Source organism: Coffea arabica, chromosome 3c (genome assembly GCF_036785885.1).
Source record: "Coffea arabica cultivar ET-39 chromosome 3c, Coffea Arabica ET-39 HiFi, whole genome shotgun sequence".
Classification (NCBI taxonomy): domain Eukaryota; kingdom Viridiplantae; phylum Streptophyta; class Magnoliopsida; order Gentianales; family Rubiaceae; genus Coffea; species Coffea arabica.
In genome coordinates this window covers 44,541,073-44,555,406 of record NC_092314.1, presented here as the reverse complement: position 1 = coordinate 44,555,406, position 14,334 = coordinate 44,541,073, and the positions used below count along the sequence as shown (strand labels likewise).

At 35.7% G+C, this 14,334-nt stretch overlaps 3 protein-coding genes across 5 annotated transcripts; 2 read left to right on the top strand and 1 right to left on the bottom strand.

Moving 5' to 3' along the window:
* Positions 1 to 177: 177 nt before the first annotated feature.
* LOC113735194 (guanine nucleotide-binding protein subunit gamma 1-like) lies at positions 178 to 1,932 on the bottom strand. Its single transcript, XM_027262173.2, has 4 exons — positions 1,429 to 1,932; positions 1,231 to 1,283; positions 637 to 681; positions 178 to 542 (listed from the first exon to the last, which is right to left on the bottom strand). The coding sequence occupies exons 1-4, from the start codon at positions 1,708 to 1,710 to the stop codon at positions 461 to 463; spliced, it is 462 nt and encodes a 153-aa protein (XP_027117974.1). The 5' UTR covers positions 1,711 to 1,932; the 3' UTR covers positions 178 to 460.
* A 1,965-nt stretch (positions 1,933 to 3,897) lies between these two features.
* LOC113735193 (pentatricopeptide repeat-containing protein At3g20730) lies at positions 3,898 to 8,026 on the top strand. Of its 3 annotated transcripts, none has more exons than XM_027262172.2 (5): positions 3,898 to 4,138; positions 4,853 to 5,725; positions 5,839 to 6,998; positions 7,482 to 7,548; positions 7,711 to 8,026. In XM_027262172.2, exons 2-3 carry the CDS (start codon positions 4,915 to 4,917, stop codon positions 6,927 to 6,929), a joined length of 1,902 nt encoding a protein of 633 aa, XP_027117973.1. In that variant the 5' UTR covers positions 3,898 to 4,138; positions 4,853 to 4,914; the 3' UTR covers positions 6,930 to 6,998; positions 7,482 to 7,548; positions 7,711 to 8,026. The 3 variants fall into 3 exon arrangements, with proteins under 3 accessions (XP_027117973.1, XP_071938984.1, XP_027117971.1); XM_072082883.1 differs by having other exon boundaries at positions 5,833 to 6,998; positions 7,757 to 8,026; XM_027262170.2 differs by having other exon boundaries at positions 5,833 to 6,998.
* Positions 8,027 to 10,878: 2,852 nt separating this feature from the next.
* LOC113735192 (uncharacterized) lies at positions 10,879 to 13,447 on the top strand. The gene is made up of 2 exons (XM_027262169.2): positions 10,879 to 11,261; positions 12,838 to 13,447. The coding sequence occupies exons 1-2, from the start codon at positions 10,971 to 10,973 to the stop codon at positions 13,105 to 13,107; spliced, it is 561 nt and encodes a 186-aa protein (XP_027117970.1). The 5' UTR covers positions 10,879 to 10,970; the 3' UTR covers positions 13,108 to 13,447.
* The last annotated feature ends 887 nt before the right edge of the window (positions 13,448 to 14,334 follow it).

Sequence of the window (14,334 nt, the reverse complement as noted above, 5' to 3'; positions counted from 1 at the left end):
GGGGACAAAATTGCCTGTGAATTGGGGTAAAACTATTCTTCACTGCACTCATTCTAAGTCTTAGTTAGGCAGTTTATTGCTCCTCCTGTTCCTCAATCACTGCAATCTGAACGCAGAAGACAAATTATCTGAATTTCCTTTTCTTTCAAAATTTCATGTAAAAAAAAAAAAAAAAAGTCAGGAAGCAAATGACTTGCAACTGTATTAATGTGTCCATATCTTCATGAACAGTTTTCATTATCTAAAATTGCTTCATTTCACGCTCAATCAAAACTAAACAATGCAGTGCCAGTCAACATAGGCTAGATAGCATATGCCTTCACATTAGTATTACAACATATGAAAATTTCTAGCACCAAAAAATTGCCCAAATGGCAGCACTAGAGCTGTAGAAGCTCTTTTCCTTCCACACCCCCACCCCTGTACTGTATATTTCGTCAAGAAGTTATAGAGCCTGCTCTCAAATCCACTTTTTGCGATTTCTCGAGCCATGGCCTCCTTGAAACCATCTATCCCAGCCAGTCTCCACAGGGCCTTTAGTCCTGTAAAATTGCAGATCAATGCAAAATTCACTCTTGGCGACTGATAAGTAAACACTACTGAAATCTGAAATGTAACAGTGATGAAAGCCCTTACTGAGGAAGTAGAGCATCTGGAACAGACTCAATGCTGGTGATAAGCCTGCAAAAGGATATAACAATGGACTAATGAAAAGTTTTCTTTCGCATTTTCATTTTATGCTTGAAACAAAAGTAGTGATTTGTAAGCTTCAAGACAAAAACAGTTTGATAAAATGATCGTTCAGAAAAATTAGTTTTGAAGACAATAGCCAAATTTGGCTGGCTGCAGTGATCAGCTTTTGGTTACTTTTAATTACAGCATTTTAAGATCAATCCCAATCGTGAAAGTTACATCATACGTGCAAGATGGAGTTGTATTAACAAAAGATAGACTGCTAATATGGTCAGCCATTTTGCCAAATAGGTGAAAAATCCAAAGCAAAATTTTTTTGTCCAAATGTCAAATCCTGGAAACAAGCAAGAGCCCATCTTGGAAAAAGTTACAGTACTAGTACTACACTAGATAATGCAAGTCCTTTTAAACACTAGATAGGTATATTAGTACATCCCCAAACAGGCATAGGCAATCAAGTGGTGAAGGCAACTGAAGGATAATCAAGAAAAACAGGTAAAAGAAAGCCCCTTTTGACTTCTGATTTCTAAAACTTACTCTTTGCAAACGACAGAGGATTGACCTAGTGTATCGAGCTGGTCTAGTTCTTCCTGGATGAAAAAGTGAAAGCTTATTCAGAATTTAGGTAAACAGACACAAACAAATTCAAGAAATCTGCAATTAAAAAAAAAATGGTTATTTGGATAAATGGATCCAAAAATCTGTCAACAAAAAATGCAAAAACAGAAGAGGGACCTGGATGATTTGGATTTGCTGATCAAGATAGCCTATGGCAGCTGTCATTCTGTGCTTTCCCATGAAACCCGGATGAGTGCCTCCCACTCCTCCTATCCCAGAAAGAGGTCTTGGCTCATGCCTAGTTTCTCCTCCTCGTAGTGATGATGATGATGATGATGAGACTACTACCGCCGGCAATGGTGATGATGAGGAGGAGGAGGAGGATGTTGTTGTGGGGTTCCGTGCGTTTTGCTCATTATTATTATTATTTGCTTCTGAAGCTGAGACCATGTCCATCATGAGCAAGCAGATGCAGACGGCAGAGAGACGGAGGAGGAGGAAAATGGGAAAAGGAATGATGAAAGTTGGAAGGAGGACAAGAAATGGCAGCAGTCAAGGGACCGGATAGAATGGGTCAGAGGAGGATGCCTCCCTGCAGTCAGAGTGGACCAAGATGGACATGACAAATGATTAAAGTGACTGGTGACTGGTCACGTCAGGCCCTATCTATCTTCTATATCTTCTACTGTATCTAAAGCAGATCAGATATCAGAAGGAAGGAAGGATGGTATCCGCAGGTTGCAGTGGCATTCACCTGTTCATTCATCATTACCACTACTAGTAATACACTTATTTTTAAGTGTGGTGGTAATGTGAATACTGAAAAAACGTGAATGGAGTACAACAACTTTTTCGATACTGAATCAGCTTTGTTTGTTTGGATTGCAGTTTTTTGTAAAAAAATTATGTTATTTTTCGTGGTCAGATTTTTCTATTATCTTTTTTTTTTACATACATCAAATCGTTACAGTATTTTTTTCATGAAAAATAAAAAAAAATACAATTCAAACACAAAAATTTTTTGGAGTTTTTCCGTAAAAAATGTATTGTAGTGATTTGATATAATATGTAAAATAAAAATATAATTAAAAACGTGTTCATATAAAAAGGGCATTGTAGAGATTTTTTGATTAAAAAATATCCCTTTTCAAATAAGACGATTTTATGACGTGAGATATTAATAAAAATATGTTAACGGTCTAAACAACAAAATGTCTGCATTTTCATTTTCTTACAGCCTTGAAAGCCATAACCATTTACTATTACCTGATTCCTGTTCTTTCTTTCTTTCTTTATTGCTGTATTAGTTTGTAAAATCTACTTAAGAGTTACAAGTTTTGTTCATCTTAGGAAGGGAGAAGGTAAATAAGAGAGAATGTTTCAAAAATGGTTTTTTTTTTTATCTTTTCTTGTACATGTCTTAATTATTAATTATCAAATGTGTAAGCAATTTAGAAGGTCAAAGTTTGTAGCCCCCAATTGGTAAGGTAAGATAAGGTAATTGGGTGGTGGATGGGCAGTTGGAGAATGAAGATTGGGCTAAAGGTCAAAGACAGCTAGCCTTGTCTCTCCTTGTCCATCCCATCATACCGTACTATTACTAATTGACAATAATAGCATATATTAATTTGTCGCCTCTCATTCTCATGTCCAAGATGATGAAAACAAAATGGAATGGGATAATTTTAAAAACCTTTTCACTTGACTCTTTCAAAGTTTTAAAAATTACACATATACTTATTACCTTTCTCGTTACTTAAAAGAACAATTAATACTACTCTTAAGCATTTTAATGAAATTTTCTTGTTTGGTATATATGTGAATACTAAAAATGAAATTTTTCGCTGACAAAACTGTAGAACTGTTACTGTTGCCCTGTAATTTCAATTTGTAATCAGATGATGAGTTAGTGATTTTATATTTTTTGATGAATTGACTTCATCTGTGGTCCAATGTTTTTTTTGCTGATCTTTGTTTTCTATTTTCTTTTGGTATCAAAATGAACAATAAATAAAAAAAGAAATGGCCCAAATTCACTATCAAAACTATATTAGAAAAATTTTACAAACTCTAAAAGGATTATTTCAACACTTTCTTCTCCATCGTATAAACCCAAATCTATAATAAAACATTATCAAAAGTATTCTATCATAGTGTCAAAATTATTATTATTATAGTTGTTTTCTAAATAATAAATATAGACATGAAAATTTTGACACATTTGCCTTACAATTGTTCTAGATAGTCTTACAATTGTGTAGAGAAGTAAATTAAAACAGTTTGTCGACTGTTTTGACTGCGCACTTTTATCTCCAATATTTTGATTTTGAATTATTATATTTTCTTAATTTTTAAATAGTGATATTAAGGATTTTAGCATGAATCGAGATACAAATTAGAATGAAAATAGTAGTAGTATTAAATAGACAATAATAATTCTAATTAAAACTTTTTACTTTTAACTATTTAAGTACATGTTCTCAATATAACTACCTCTAAATATTATAATTACCAATATAAAATTATTTTATGAAAAACATTTAGAAGATTAAAGTTTGTTTTAGTAATAAAAATTTTATTTAAAACATATGACTATAAATATTTATGTATTTTTTGATTGCATGCACAACTCAAATTTGTAAATCGGGCGAAGCCCGTGAATTGAGAGCCCAATACCATATCGAAAAAGGGTCCGGTCGTGGATCACAAATTTTAGAGTCCCCATATCTGCCCGTGTCAGAGGAAGTTTTGTTTTGTAGAAGCCAGCCATTGATGCAATTTCAGTTACAGAACACAAGCCAAAAAAAAAAAAAACTCCAGTAAATTTCACTTCACTAGAATACTACTATCTTGCTGCAGTTTGCAATCTGCAATCTGCTGTTGAAAGGTACCCAAAAATTCTTCGTGTATTTAGTTAGACTCTACTGATATCATTTTTGCTACATTTTTTTGTTAGTATGTCATTCCGTTTCTAAGTGGGATTCATGGTTTGTGCTTTGTTATCTTGTTGGATTGAAAAAGATAGACGCTTTCTTTTTTTGGGGGTTCTTTTTTGGTTAGTTTTTTTTTTAGTTAGTGTATTGCACAAATCAGGGTTGTTTCCTAGGGGGTTTCATGGTTTTTGCTTCGTTATCTTGTTGGGTTGGATTTAAAAAAGATGGAAGCTTTTAATTTTTTTTTTGCTAGTTTCTTTTTTTTTTTTAATTAGTGTATTGCATAAATCATGGTTCGTTAATTAATTTTCTAAGAAAATATGAAAATGGTTCTTATCCATCTGTTGGCTGTCCCATTCTGCTAAATTGAATTGTTCAAGGTTTGCTGTTTTGTCGAGGGTCATTGCTGCAATCTCAATATAACTCATGTATTTTTCTTTTTTCTGTCTTTATTAAGTCCGTGCTAAAGAGAGTATTGTTTTTCTGTAAGAATAGACCTATAAAGAGTTCCCTGGGCACAGATCTTTTTGGTTGAAGATGTCTGCAAATTTTTTGAAATGTTGTTGGGCAAATGAGGCTGCTCATGTTTTATTCAAATCTGATTAGTTTTTTGTTCCGTGGATTATTTCTGGAAATGGGTCTGACCTGCATTTGTTTGTAATTAACAGCTATCAAGTTCTGTGTGATGGTACAATCCCAAGTTCCTAGAAGGCTAGAATGATGCCATTTCATGAACTCTTTCCAGTTTTTGATCATTGGTACCAATCTGAAGGAAGGAACAAGATTTCTTTTGCGGTTCCTAACTGGTCATGCCAACACATTCCCAATCTACCAATCAAGGTTGATGCCTCAATATGCATCTCTACGTTCAACTGCGACGTCACCATGCGACGCAGGAAAGTTACGAGAAGCTTTGGCATTCTTTTCTTCTGGACCAGGGCCTCCAGATTATTCTTTTTACTTAAAACTTCTGCAACTGTGCATTGGCACGAATGCCGAAAGACAAGGTCATTCAACTCATGGACACCTAATAATAAATGGCTTTCGTTCCAACGTCCATTTAAATACAAAGTTGATCATATTTTATTCGAAATTAGGTGACATGATAAATGCTCGTAAGGTATCTGATAACATGCTTGAAAGGAGTGTGGTTTCTTGGACTGCCTTGATCTCGGGTTTCTCTCAAAATGGAGAATTAGAAGAAGCTCTCAAGGTGTTCTCTGAAATGCACAAGGATGGTGTTAGATCCAATCAGTACACTTATGGGAGTGCCCTACGGGCTTGCACCGGTCTAGTGTGTTTGGACAGAGGAAAGCAGATTCAAGCGTGTGCCCAGAAGAGTAGGTTTGTGGAGAATTTGTTTGTTCAAAGTGCACTGGTTGACTTGTATTCAAAATGTGGGAGAATGGAGGATGCTTTTTCGGTTTTCAGTTCGATGATGGAGAGGGATTTGGTATCTTGGAATGCGATTATTGGTGGTTTTGTTATTCAAGGATTCCATGACAATGCATTCTATATGTTTCATCTAATGCTAAGGGAAGGTATGCCCAAAGAGATGAACTTTGTGCTAATATTCAAGTTTTGGTCCTCTCCTTTTTATTTTTTTTTTGGTTGAATTATTTCTTTCTATCATACTTACACTAAACAGCAATAGGTTTGCTGCCGGATTACTTCACCTTTGGAAATGTTTTGAGAGCCTGTGTTGGCAGTGTTGGACTTGGAAAAGTTGGTCTAGTACATGGTTTCATCGTTAAACTAGGTTTTGCATCACATAGTAGTTTGACTGGTTCTTTGATTGATGCCTATGTAAAATGTGGTAGTGTCGACAATGCAAGACATCTGTACAAAAATATGCAGAATAAGGACATTATATCATGCACCGCATTGATCACAGGATATGCCCACAATGGTAAAAATATCAATGAGGCTGTGCAACTCTTCAATGAAGTACGTCTGATGCATGTAGCAGTTGATAATATCGTGCTCTGTTCTTTGCTCAGTACATGTGCAAATACAGCTTCTTTGCTCGTGGGGAAACAAATACATTGTCTTGCATTAAAGTATCCAACTCATAAGGATGTGGCCATGGGTAATGCTTTGATTGACATGTACTCTAAATCAGGAGAGATAGGAGATGCAAAGCATATTTTTGATGAAATGGAGGAGAAAAATATTATTACTTGGACAACTCTCATTACTGGCTTTGGAAGGAATGGCTATGGAAATGAGGCTGTTTCACTTTACAAGAAGTTGGAAGATGAAGGATTGAAGCCCAATTATGTGACATTACTGTCTCTTCTTTCAGCGTGTAGCCATTCTGGTTTGACCGGTGAAGGATGGACGTGTTTCAACAAAATGGTGAGCAACTATAATATTTCTCCAACAGCTGCGCACTATTCTTGTCTTGTAGACCTCTTTGCACGCAGAGGATATTTGGAGGAAGCCTATACTCTGATGCAAAACATGAATATTGAGCAGAATGCGACTCTATGGAGTACGATTCTTGGTGGATGTTACATTCATGGAAATACTTATCTTGGTGAAGTAGCTGCCAAACATTTAGTGAAAGTTGAACCCGAGAACTCGGCCAACTATGTGGTTATTGCAGGAATGTATGCTGCTGCAGGCTTATGGGACAGTTCAAGGATGAGCTGGAAATCCATGGAACAAAGAAGCTTATTAAAAGCTCCAGGTTGCAGTTGTTTTGAGTCCGCTAGCAATACAGTTGCGCTTCCTTCACCATGATGACATAACAGTGGCTGTTCCTATTGTGATCTGAGAGTAATATCCCTTGGTTCCTAACTTGAGTAGCAGGTAGCAGGCCCATTTTGCTTTCAGATTCGCTGTTCTTGGACTTAGCTGTTTTGTTCATTTTTGGCTGTTGTTATTGCTTTTGAAATGAATTACTATTGGATTGTTGATTGAGGTGAATAGTCATGCTCACTTCCAGTTATGCCTAATGTTATGGTGGGGGTTAATTTTGTTTACGCTCTTCCTGGCCTTGTTGATTTCTCCCCGTTAAGTTTACCATCTCATTAATACTGTTCTTTCTGGTTTCTTAATGGCTGTAAACTATCAGTATCATCTTCTTCTGCATCCTGATAAACCTTTCCATGGAAATAGAGCTGAAGTTTTACTTGAAGGAGTCCTAGAGCAGCTCAGACGAAAAGCATAAATGGGATTTGGCTTTTGTTTTTAAATTGATTTTTTTTTTCAATTTTTTTTAGCTCTCAGGTGAACTGGACATAACCATGCAAAGCTTGTTAATTTAGTTTACTCCTAATTATTCAATTGCAGGTGCTCAAATCATATTCAAGCTGATGCCATTAAAGAAACTGTTCGTTCACACTCAGTTGGGAGTTTGGTAAGCATCCTACAATCCTTGCTTTCGTGGTATATGCACATCTTTAGGTCTTACTTGTGTCAGCATGAAAGCATTTTGCCGGTGTTTAGAAAGTACTACCATATACTGCATGCATGTTTGGACGTAAGAGCCTTCACATATAGTAAATCAAACGTTTTACAGGAAAGTTACTTCATTCAAAGCTGTTTCTGATTGATGCTTCATTCAGAGCTGTATCCCCAAGGGTTGGACTGCTGATGACTGTTGCTGCTCAAGACTGCAGTCTTATCTTCTTAAGAGCTCTTCAATAGTTCTCATGCATAAGTTTTACATTTCTAGTTCCTCAGAATAGTAGCAACACGAGCTATACTATGAGAAATGTAGTAATTATTCTGTGGTTCAAAATGCAGCAAATTGTCACCATGCCAAATGAGTCTGATATAGGAGAGTTTACTCAGTTGCATCAAAGTTATCCTGAATAAGAGAACTATTGCACGAATTGTGTCGACTGTCATATTGGATATGAAGTTTTTAATATGCAGGGAAACAAACTCTATGGAGTACCTAGGGTGGCTTCTGAATCAACTACCAATATGCTTTTCTTTTTTTTTTGGGTTTTCTGGGTTTTTTTTTAAAAAAAATGGAAATTATATTTCATTTTCAGTTTAATTGTAAAACGCAAACTTATAAATATTAGACTTAATTTTGTTCAAGACTTATCCTCTAAAAAAGATTTAGACTTATAAAGGTCATTTCGAACTTTAGAAAAATTAACAATTAATTTGAGGATTAATTTTTGTGTTTTACATGAGATTCTTTTTTAAGTATTTAACCATGATTTGTCATTTGTTAACTTTGGAATTTAGTTAATTTTTGTGTTTTACATGAGATTCTTTTTTAAGTATTTAACAATGATTTGTCATTTGTTAACTTTGGAATTTGGTTATCTTTTCTTAATTTGTTGGGCAAAGTGAAATAACTAGTACATTTATGGTCATTTTTCTATATAAAAAATTAATATATATATTTATGATGTCACCTGATTTTTAACATGGATCCAATCCAGTTGAACTCATTGGCCTTTGACTTTTGAGTTTTATCGAATCATTCCTCGATTTGAATTTTAAAACATAACTTTCTCAAATCTTAGGTTTTGATTAAGATTTCATCCGATTATGTCGCAAAAAAAGGTTGGTTTTGGATATAATTGCTGTTCTAAAATCAATTTATAAAAATAAGAAAGTAAATTTAGAACCAGAAAAAAATAAAGGCAAGGAATTTAGATTAGAAGCACGGCTGATAATATGTTAAAATTAGGGTTGCAAATGAATTGACTCGCTCGCAAGCAGCTCGAGTTCGAGCTCAAAAAGAGAAATTGAATTATTTAATCTAGAAGAGTATTCTATTAGAAGAATTTTGTTAAAGTTAAATTCATTTTTGATTGTGAATTTCATTTTGTGTATGCGTGCCCTCTCCCAAAAAAAAAAAATACTCTATCCACGGATCGGGAGCAATGAAAAAAGTAGACTCAGTATTTCTTGGAATACTTATTATAGTGTTACTACTAATTGTAATAATCCATTCACATACGCTTTTATCCGACTAAAAGTAAAGAAACATAATTGAGGCAAGGATACAATTGCTGCTCTAAAATCAATTTATAAAAATAAGAAAAAAATTTAGAACTAGGGAAAATAGAGGCAAGGAATTTAGATTAGAAGCACGGCTAATAATATGTTAAAAGTAGGATTGCAAACGAATTGAGTTGCTTGTAAGCAGCTCGAGTTCGAGCTCAGAAAGAGTAATTAAATTATTTAATTTAGAAGAGTATCCTATCAGAAGAATTTTGTTGAAGTTAAATTCATTTTTGATTGTGAATTTCATTTTGTGTATGCGTGCCTTCCCCCCAAAAAAAATATAGTATTCTATCCACGGATCGGGAATAATAAAAAAAGCAGACTCAGTATTTCTTGGAATACTTATTGTAATGTTACTACTAATTGTAATAATCCACCCACATATGTTTTTATCCTACCAAAAGTAAAGAAATAGAACTTAACCCCCTTTTGATTTGGGAATGAACTAATGCCTCGCCCCCTTTCATAGTTTATAGAAAGGAGGAGATGGATTTATTGCTGTATTTATTGGATCCGTCGGGACTGGCCGGGCTCGAACTTGTAGCTTCCGTCTTGACAGGGCGGTGCTCTAACCAATTGAATTACAATGCCAGTGAAAGGGATCTTGCAGAGATTTTTATTCTTTTTATCTCCACATCGAATCTTTATGAAAGATAGGGGGTTATACCCTCTCGTGATAAATTGAATTGGTGAATTGGGCGAATTATTGGGTCGAGATGGATTTGAATCAGCGTAGACATATTGCCAACGAATTTACAGTCTGTCCGCATTAACCGCTCGAGCATCGACCTATGAAGAATCACTTTTAGATTTATTGATAATCCATAATTAAATTTCTTTCAGTACTCTACCTTCAGGGGAAGTCGAATCCCCGCTGCCTCATTGAAAGAGAGATGTCCTGAACCACTAGATGATGGGGGTCTACTTATCCAACCGCCATCATACTATGATCATAGAATGAACAGTTTTTTGAAATTGTCAATATAATGTAATGATTTCATTGGATCTTTCTGCTTTTTTTAGGTGTAGAGAATTTTGCGATTTGTCATTCATGAATAGTTCATTTTAATCGCCATTCTCCACTCTATATATATAAATAAATATAGTTATAGAAATCTATATTATTTAGTCTAATATAAAAAGAAAATCAAAAAGTAGAAAATACATTCAAAAAATTTTCTAATGCATTCAAAACAAAAACATAAAAATGAAATGAATAGAGGCAGATCAAAATACAAGAAATCCTCAGAAAAAATTTGATTAAAACAAAAAATAGATAAATATCAAAATTTAGAGACTGACCCCCTTAATTTACTTTTTCAATCAATCAGGAATGATCAACATCGAACTCGAGTCGAATTTGAGCAGATCAAATCGAATTCGAATTTGAATTCAAAGATACTCAACTTATTAGCTCGCGAGTCGCTTGTTTATATATATATATATATCCTTAACATTTTATTATTTGTTAAACAATTATTATTATATTTATTTTTAAAAAATAAATAATTTTTTTTTTATGTTTTTAAAGTCAAGCTTGATCTTTACATTTTGAACTCGTCGAGATCAAGTTTGAATTCGAGTTTTATAAAACTATATAAATTGAGATTCGATTCGATTCGATTCGTTTGTACCTCTAATTAAAACTATACTTTTTAAGGGTTCGACCGGTTCCGGTTCCAAAATTTAAGAAACCGGAAGCGTGGGCCGAGGAATAGATTGATCAATCGAAATCAGACCGAACCGGAAACCCCCCAATTTTGCTGGGCTTTGAGCTTTTGCAGAGAACAAGAGATTGGAGACGTAATGTCGTCAGGAGGAGGAAGAGGAAGTAGGGCGATGGTGCCAGTTGCCGCTGGCGACTTGCAAGTGGTAGCGACGTCCGAGAAGCCGCCTCGTCCTCCGTCTTCGTCGTCACTTTCTTCGTCGTCACTTTCTTCGTCATCCAATGCACTGGTAGAGTACACTCCGCCAGCTCCTAACCCCGAGGAGGAGGATCTCGAGGTCAAGCTCCGCCGTATCATCGACTGCGTCCCCGTTCGTGTTAGTAACACCTCCGGTAGCTCTGCCGGTTCTGGCTCCGGTGACTTCCACCAGGTAATTATTAGTTCTTTCTTCTGCCTGAAGTCCTAAACCCTAGATTCTATCAATTTTCCGTTATACAGTCCTAACCTGACCCTATCACTAATCCAACTTAGGTTCTTTGTCATTGGAGTTTGGCTCGGCTGTGTAATTAGATGTTTGCAGATTGTACTAAGTCCAGCCAAAGTATAGTAACTAAGAATGGTTCCGCAATGCTGATGTAAAATTGACGATGATATGTTTTCGAAAAAATGTAGCTTTTAATAATCTGTGAATTGAGAAGATATCAGAAGATTTTGAGGGGCACTTCGACAGAAGTCCTAAATTTCGTAGAATCCAGCAAATTATTTCATGATTAGCTCACATCAGCTGACAAACTAACTGTGTCTTAATGGCTGACAACAGCTTTTATTACATGATTGAGAACAGCTGAGTCGATGCTAACAGATTATGATTTCCTCTATGGTGCCTTTTCACTGAACTGATGCTGGAGTCCCTTGTTTGAATGAATATTTACAGTGGGTATTACATTTACTGATTATTGTTGTGCTAATTGTGTTTACTGGGTCAGTACTCAATATAGTGGCGTAGTGAAGAAATTGTTTGATTGGCTTAATCACCTGTAAGTAAAGGAATTTCTTTTGCCACTGCAATGAAAGCCTTCAGACGTTGAGAATCTATAGCTTCAGTACTGGTGATTTGGTTTCCAGCTGCTGGGCACAAGAATGAGACAAAAATTAAAAAAAAAAAAGAAAAAGAGACTACATAGGCTGTTGGTGCACCCGATGTACATGTTGACATCTAAAATATGGAATATTAGCCTTTTCTCTTTGTATATTCACCAAGTTTTAAACTCTACTGAACCTCAATTCCAAGCACCTCTCAATCTAAACAATCCGAGCCCTGTTGAGCGTCTACCAGAAAACCTGAATGCATGGAATTACCCATTTCAAGATTTTGAGGAATTCAAGGAAGACTATTGAGAAGCCAGAGCTATTAGTGACCGGAAAACTATTGACTTTTTCGGTTCGAGTATAAAGTACTGACAAGTGAGAAACAAATGGCATTAGTTTAGTTCATTTTTCTATGATCTGAATCCTTATCTTTTATTGGTTTCAGTAATTGTTAAACTAGTGAACTTCTAGTGTGTTCCAGTTCAAGAACTGATCATCATTTTATCGCTTTGGGGCAACGGGTGGCTTGGGCTGGAGCTGGGTGCTGGGTTTTGCGATTTTTATCTGGGGAACAAGCAGTTAGTTGGACCAACCGAACTTGATAACAAGAGACCTGTGTTTAGCCTCCTTTGTGGGTGAAGGGGAACTTTGCTTGACATAAGCACCTACTGAAGGCATAAGGTGGCCATAGGTAGTTACTGTATTTTACCAGATTTATTTTTTGGGTAAGATGGGCACTTGCGAGTCTTTTCCCTTTTCATGGGCAGTAGTGTTGCGTGTGTTTTGTCTTTTCAATGTTTATCTGTCTAGTCCAGAAAGTTGCCTAACATTTGATGGTATGGTATTTGTTTAACTCAATTACCATCTGTTAATTGTGATGAAGATCTTAACTCTTCCATGCATTTTCTGGGAGACAGTATCGGCAAATGAGACGCAAAGAGCAAGATCGACTTGCGAGGATGGATGTGGACTACCAAAAAAGAAAAGAAATAGCAGAATTTAATATGAGGAGGGAAGAAAGATTAAAAGCTGCGGAGGAGCGCACAGCAAAGAAGCGAATGAAACGCCAGAAGAAAAAACTGAGAAAGAAAGAGAAGAAGACCAAAGTAAGTGATGGGGGAGAAGAACATAAGAAGGACGAATCCTCAGATGATGATGCAGATTCAAACGATGAAGTTGACATGTAATTAACATTTGATTCACAGCGGTGCTTCCATATTTTTTGGGGGCGGGGGGGTGTTGTTTGGGCCTGCGGAGGCATGGGTGAAAAATGAGCTCTTTAGCCTGGAGAAAGCAAGGGACGCTTCATTATTGGGGGTTATGACATGTGTGATGCTAGAAAAATTTTGTGAACTAACCCTTGAGAAAGAGCACTGTCCACAGAGAATTTCTAACTACAGTAGAAACTTCTGTCACCAGGTGAAGTTCTGCGGAATGAAAGAAACCAGGAGTGAACTGCGTTGTAGCGAAGTGTATCTTGAAAATATGACTTACATCCTGTGCATAACCAAATTAATTTGTGTGCTACGGCTGAGATCTTGACTTGCCTTTTAATTTTGTTTTTTTTTTCATCCCAAGTTTTTGGTACCTCTTGCCATGCATTCCAATTGTCTGGTTCTTTCACTGGTTTTTTGAAGAAACCTGTATGCTAGTGGTAGTGCTGGTTTGGCAAGTAGTAGTATTCTTTAAGGAGCCTATTCACAGCTGCTCATTGCCTGAAAGCCAAAATGATACTGCTGAACTTTTTGGCAAAAAGTCCCCTTGGTCTACAGTCCACTTAACGTAAAAGAGAAGGGTTCCACTCATCATTTTTTCTTGTTGAGAACGATTTCATGCTTTGTACTCTTTCCATCTGTGATTTTCTTGTTCCAAGAGAACCAAGCAGCCATAACCATAAGGCTAAAGATTTGCGTTCAAGTGTAGCTCTCAAATTAAGCCGTTACTACTATGTTGTCCAAAATCGAATTACATTATGATATTTGTTTTTTGGGTCCATCTTTTAATTATGTGCATCACTACATATTTGCTTTTAAAATTTACTTCATGTATAAAGAAAATAAAACAACGTAGCTGAATTATATCACAATTTGATGATTATTAGTATATTACATCAGAAACTAAGAAAAGTATATAATGGGAGTATCAGTCGGAACTAGTCGCTAGCTTTTACTGCAAGGTGAGGTAACTCGCTGGCATCCTTGTTAGTTTTTACTGCAAGGTTTCAGATTCGACTCTCGTGAGGTAACTCGTTGACATCCTTGGACGGGGCTTTGTTAGTCTTAAGGAATTAGTCTGGTCAAATAAAGGTTGGGATACTCTTAAGTGAAAAAATATATATATAATCGAAGTGGAAATATATAATTCTTTTGAGTAATGCATTTTTTTTTTTTTTTTTGCTTGCAGAGAACCATAAT

Coding starts and splice junctions, on each gene's coding strand:
- LOC113735194 (XM_027262173.2), bottom strand. CDS start 1,710: ATGATGGACATGGTCTCAGCTTCAGAAGCAAATAATAATAATAATGAG. Junction 682..1,230: donor TCCTCTGTCGTTTGCAAAGA/GTAAGTTTTAGA, acceptor ATCCTTTTGCAG/GCTTATCACCAGCATTGAGT. Junction 543..636: donor CCAGATGCTCTACTTCCTCA/GTAAGGGCTTTC, acceptor GCAATTTTACAG/GACTAAAGGCCCTGTGGAGA.
- LOC113735193 (XM_072082883.1), top strand. CDS start 4,915: ATGAACTCTTTCCAGTTTTTGATCATTGGTACCAATCTGAAGGAAGGA. Junction 5,726..5,832: donor TCATCTAATGCTAAGGGAAG/GTATGCCCAAAG, acceptor TACACTAAACAG/CAATAGGTTTGCTGCCGGAT.
- LOC113735192 (XM_027262169.2), top strand. CDS start 10,971: ATGTCGTCAGGAGGAGGAAGAGGAAGTAGGGCGATGGTGCCAGTTGCC. Junction 11,262..12,837: donor GCTCCGGTGACTTCCACCAG/GTAATTATTAGT, acceptor TCTGGGAGACAG/TATCGGCAAATGAGACGCAA.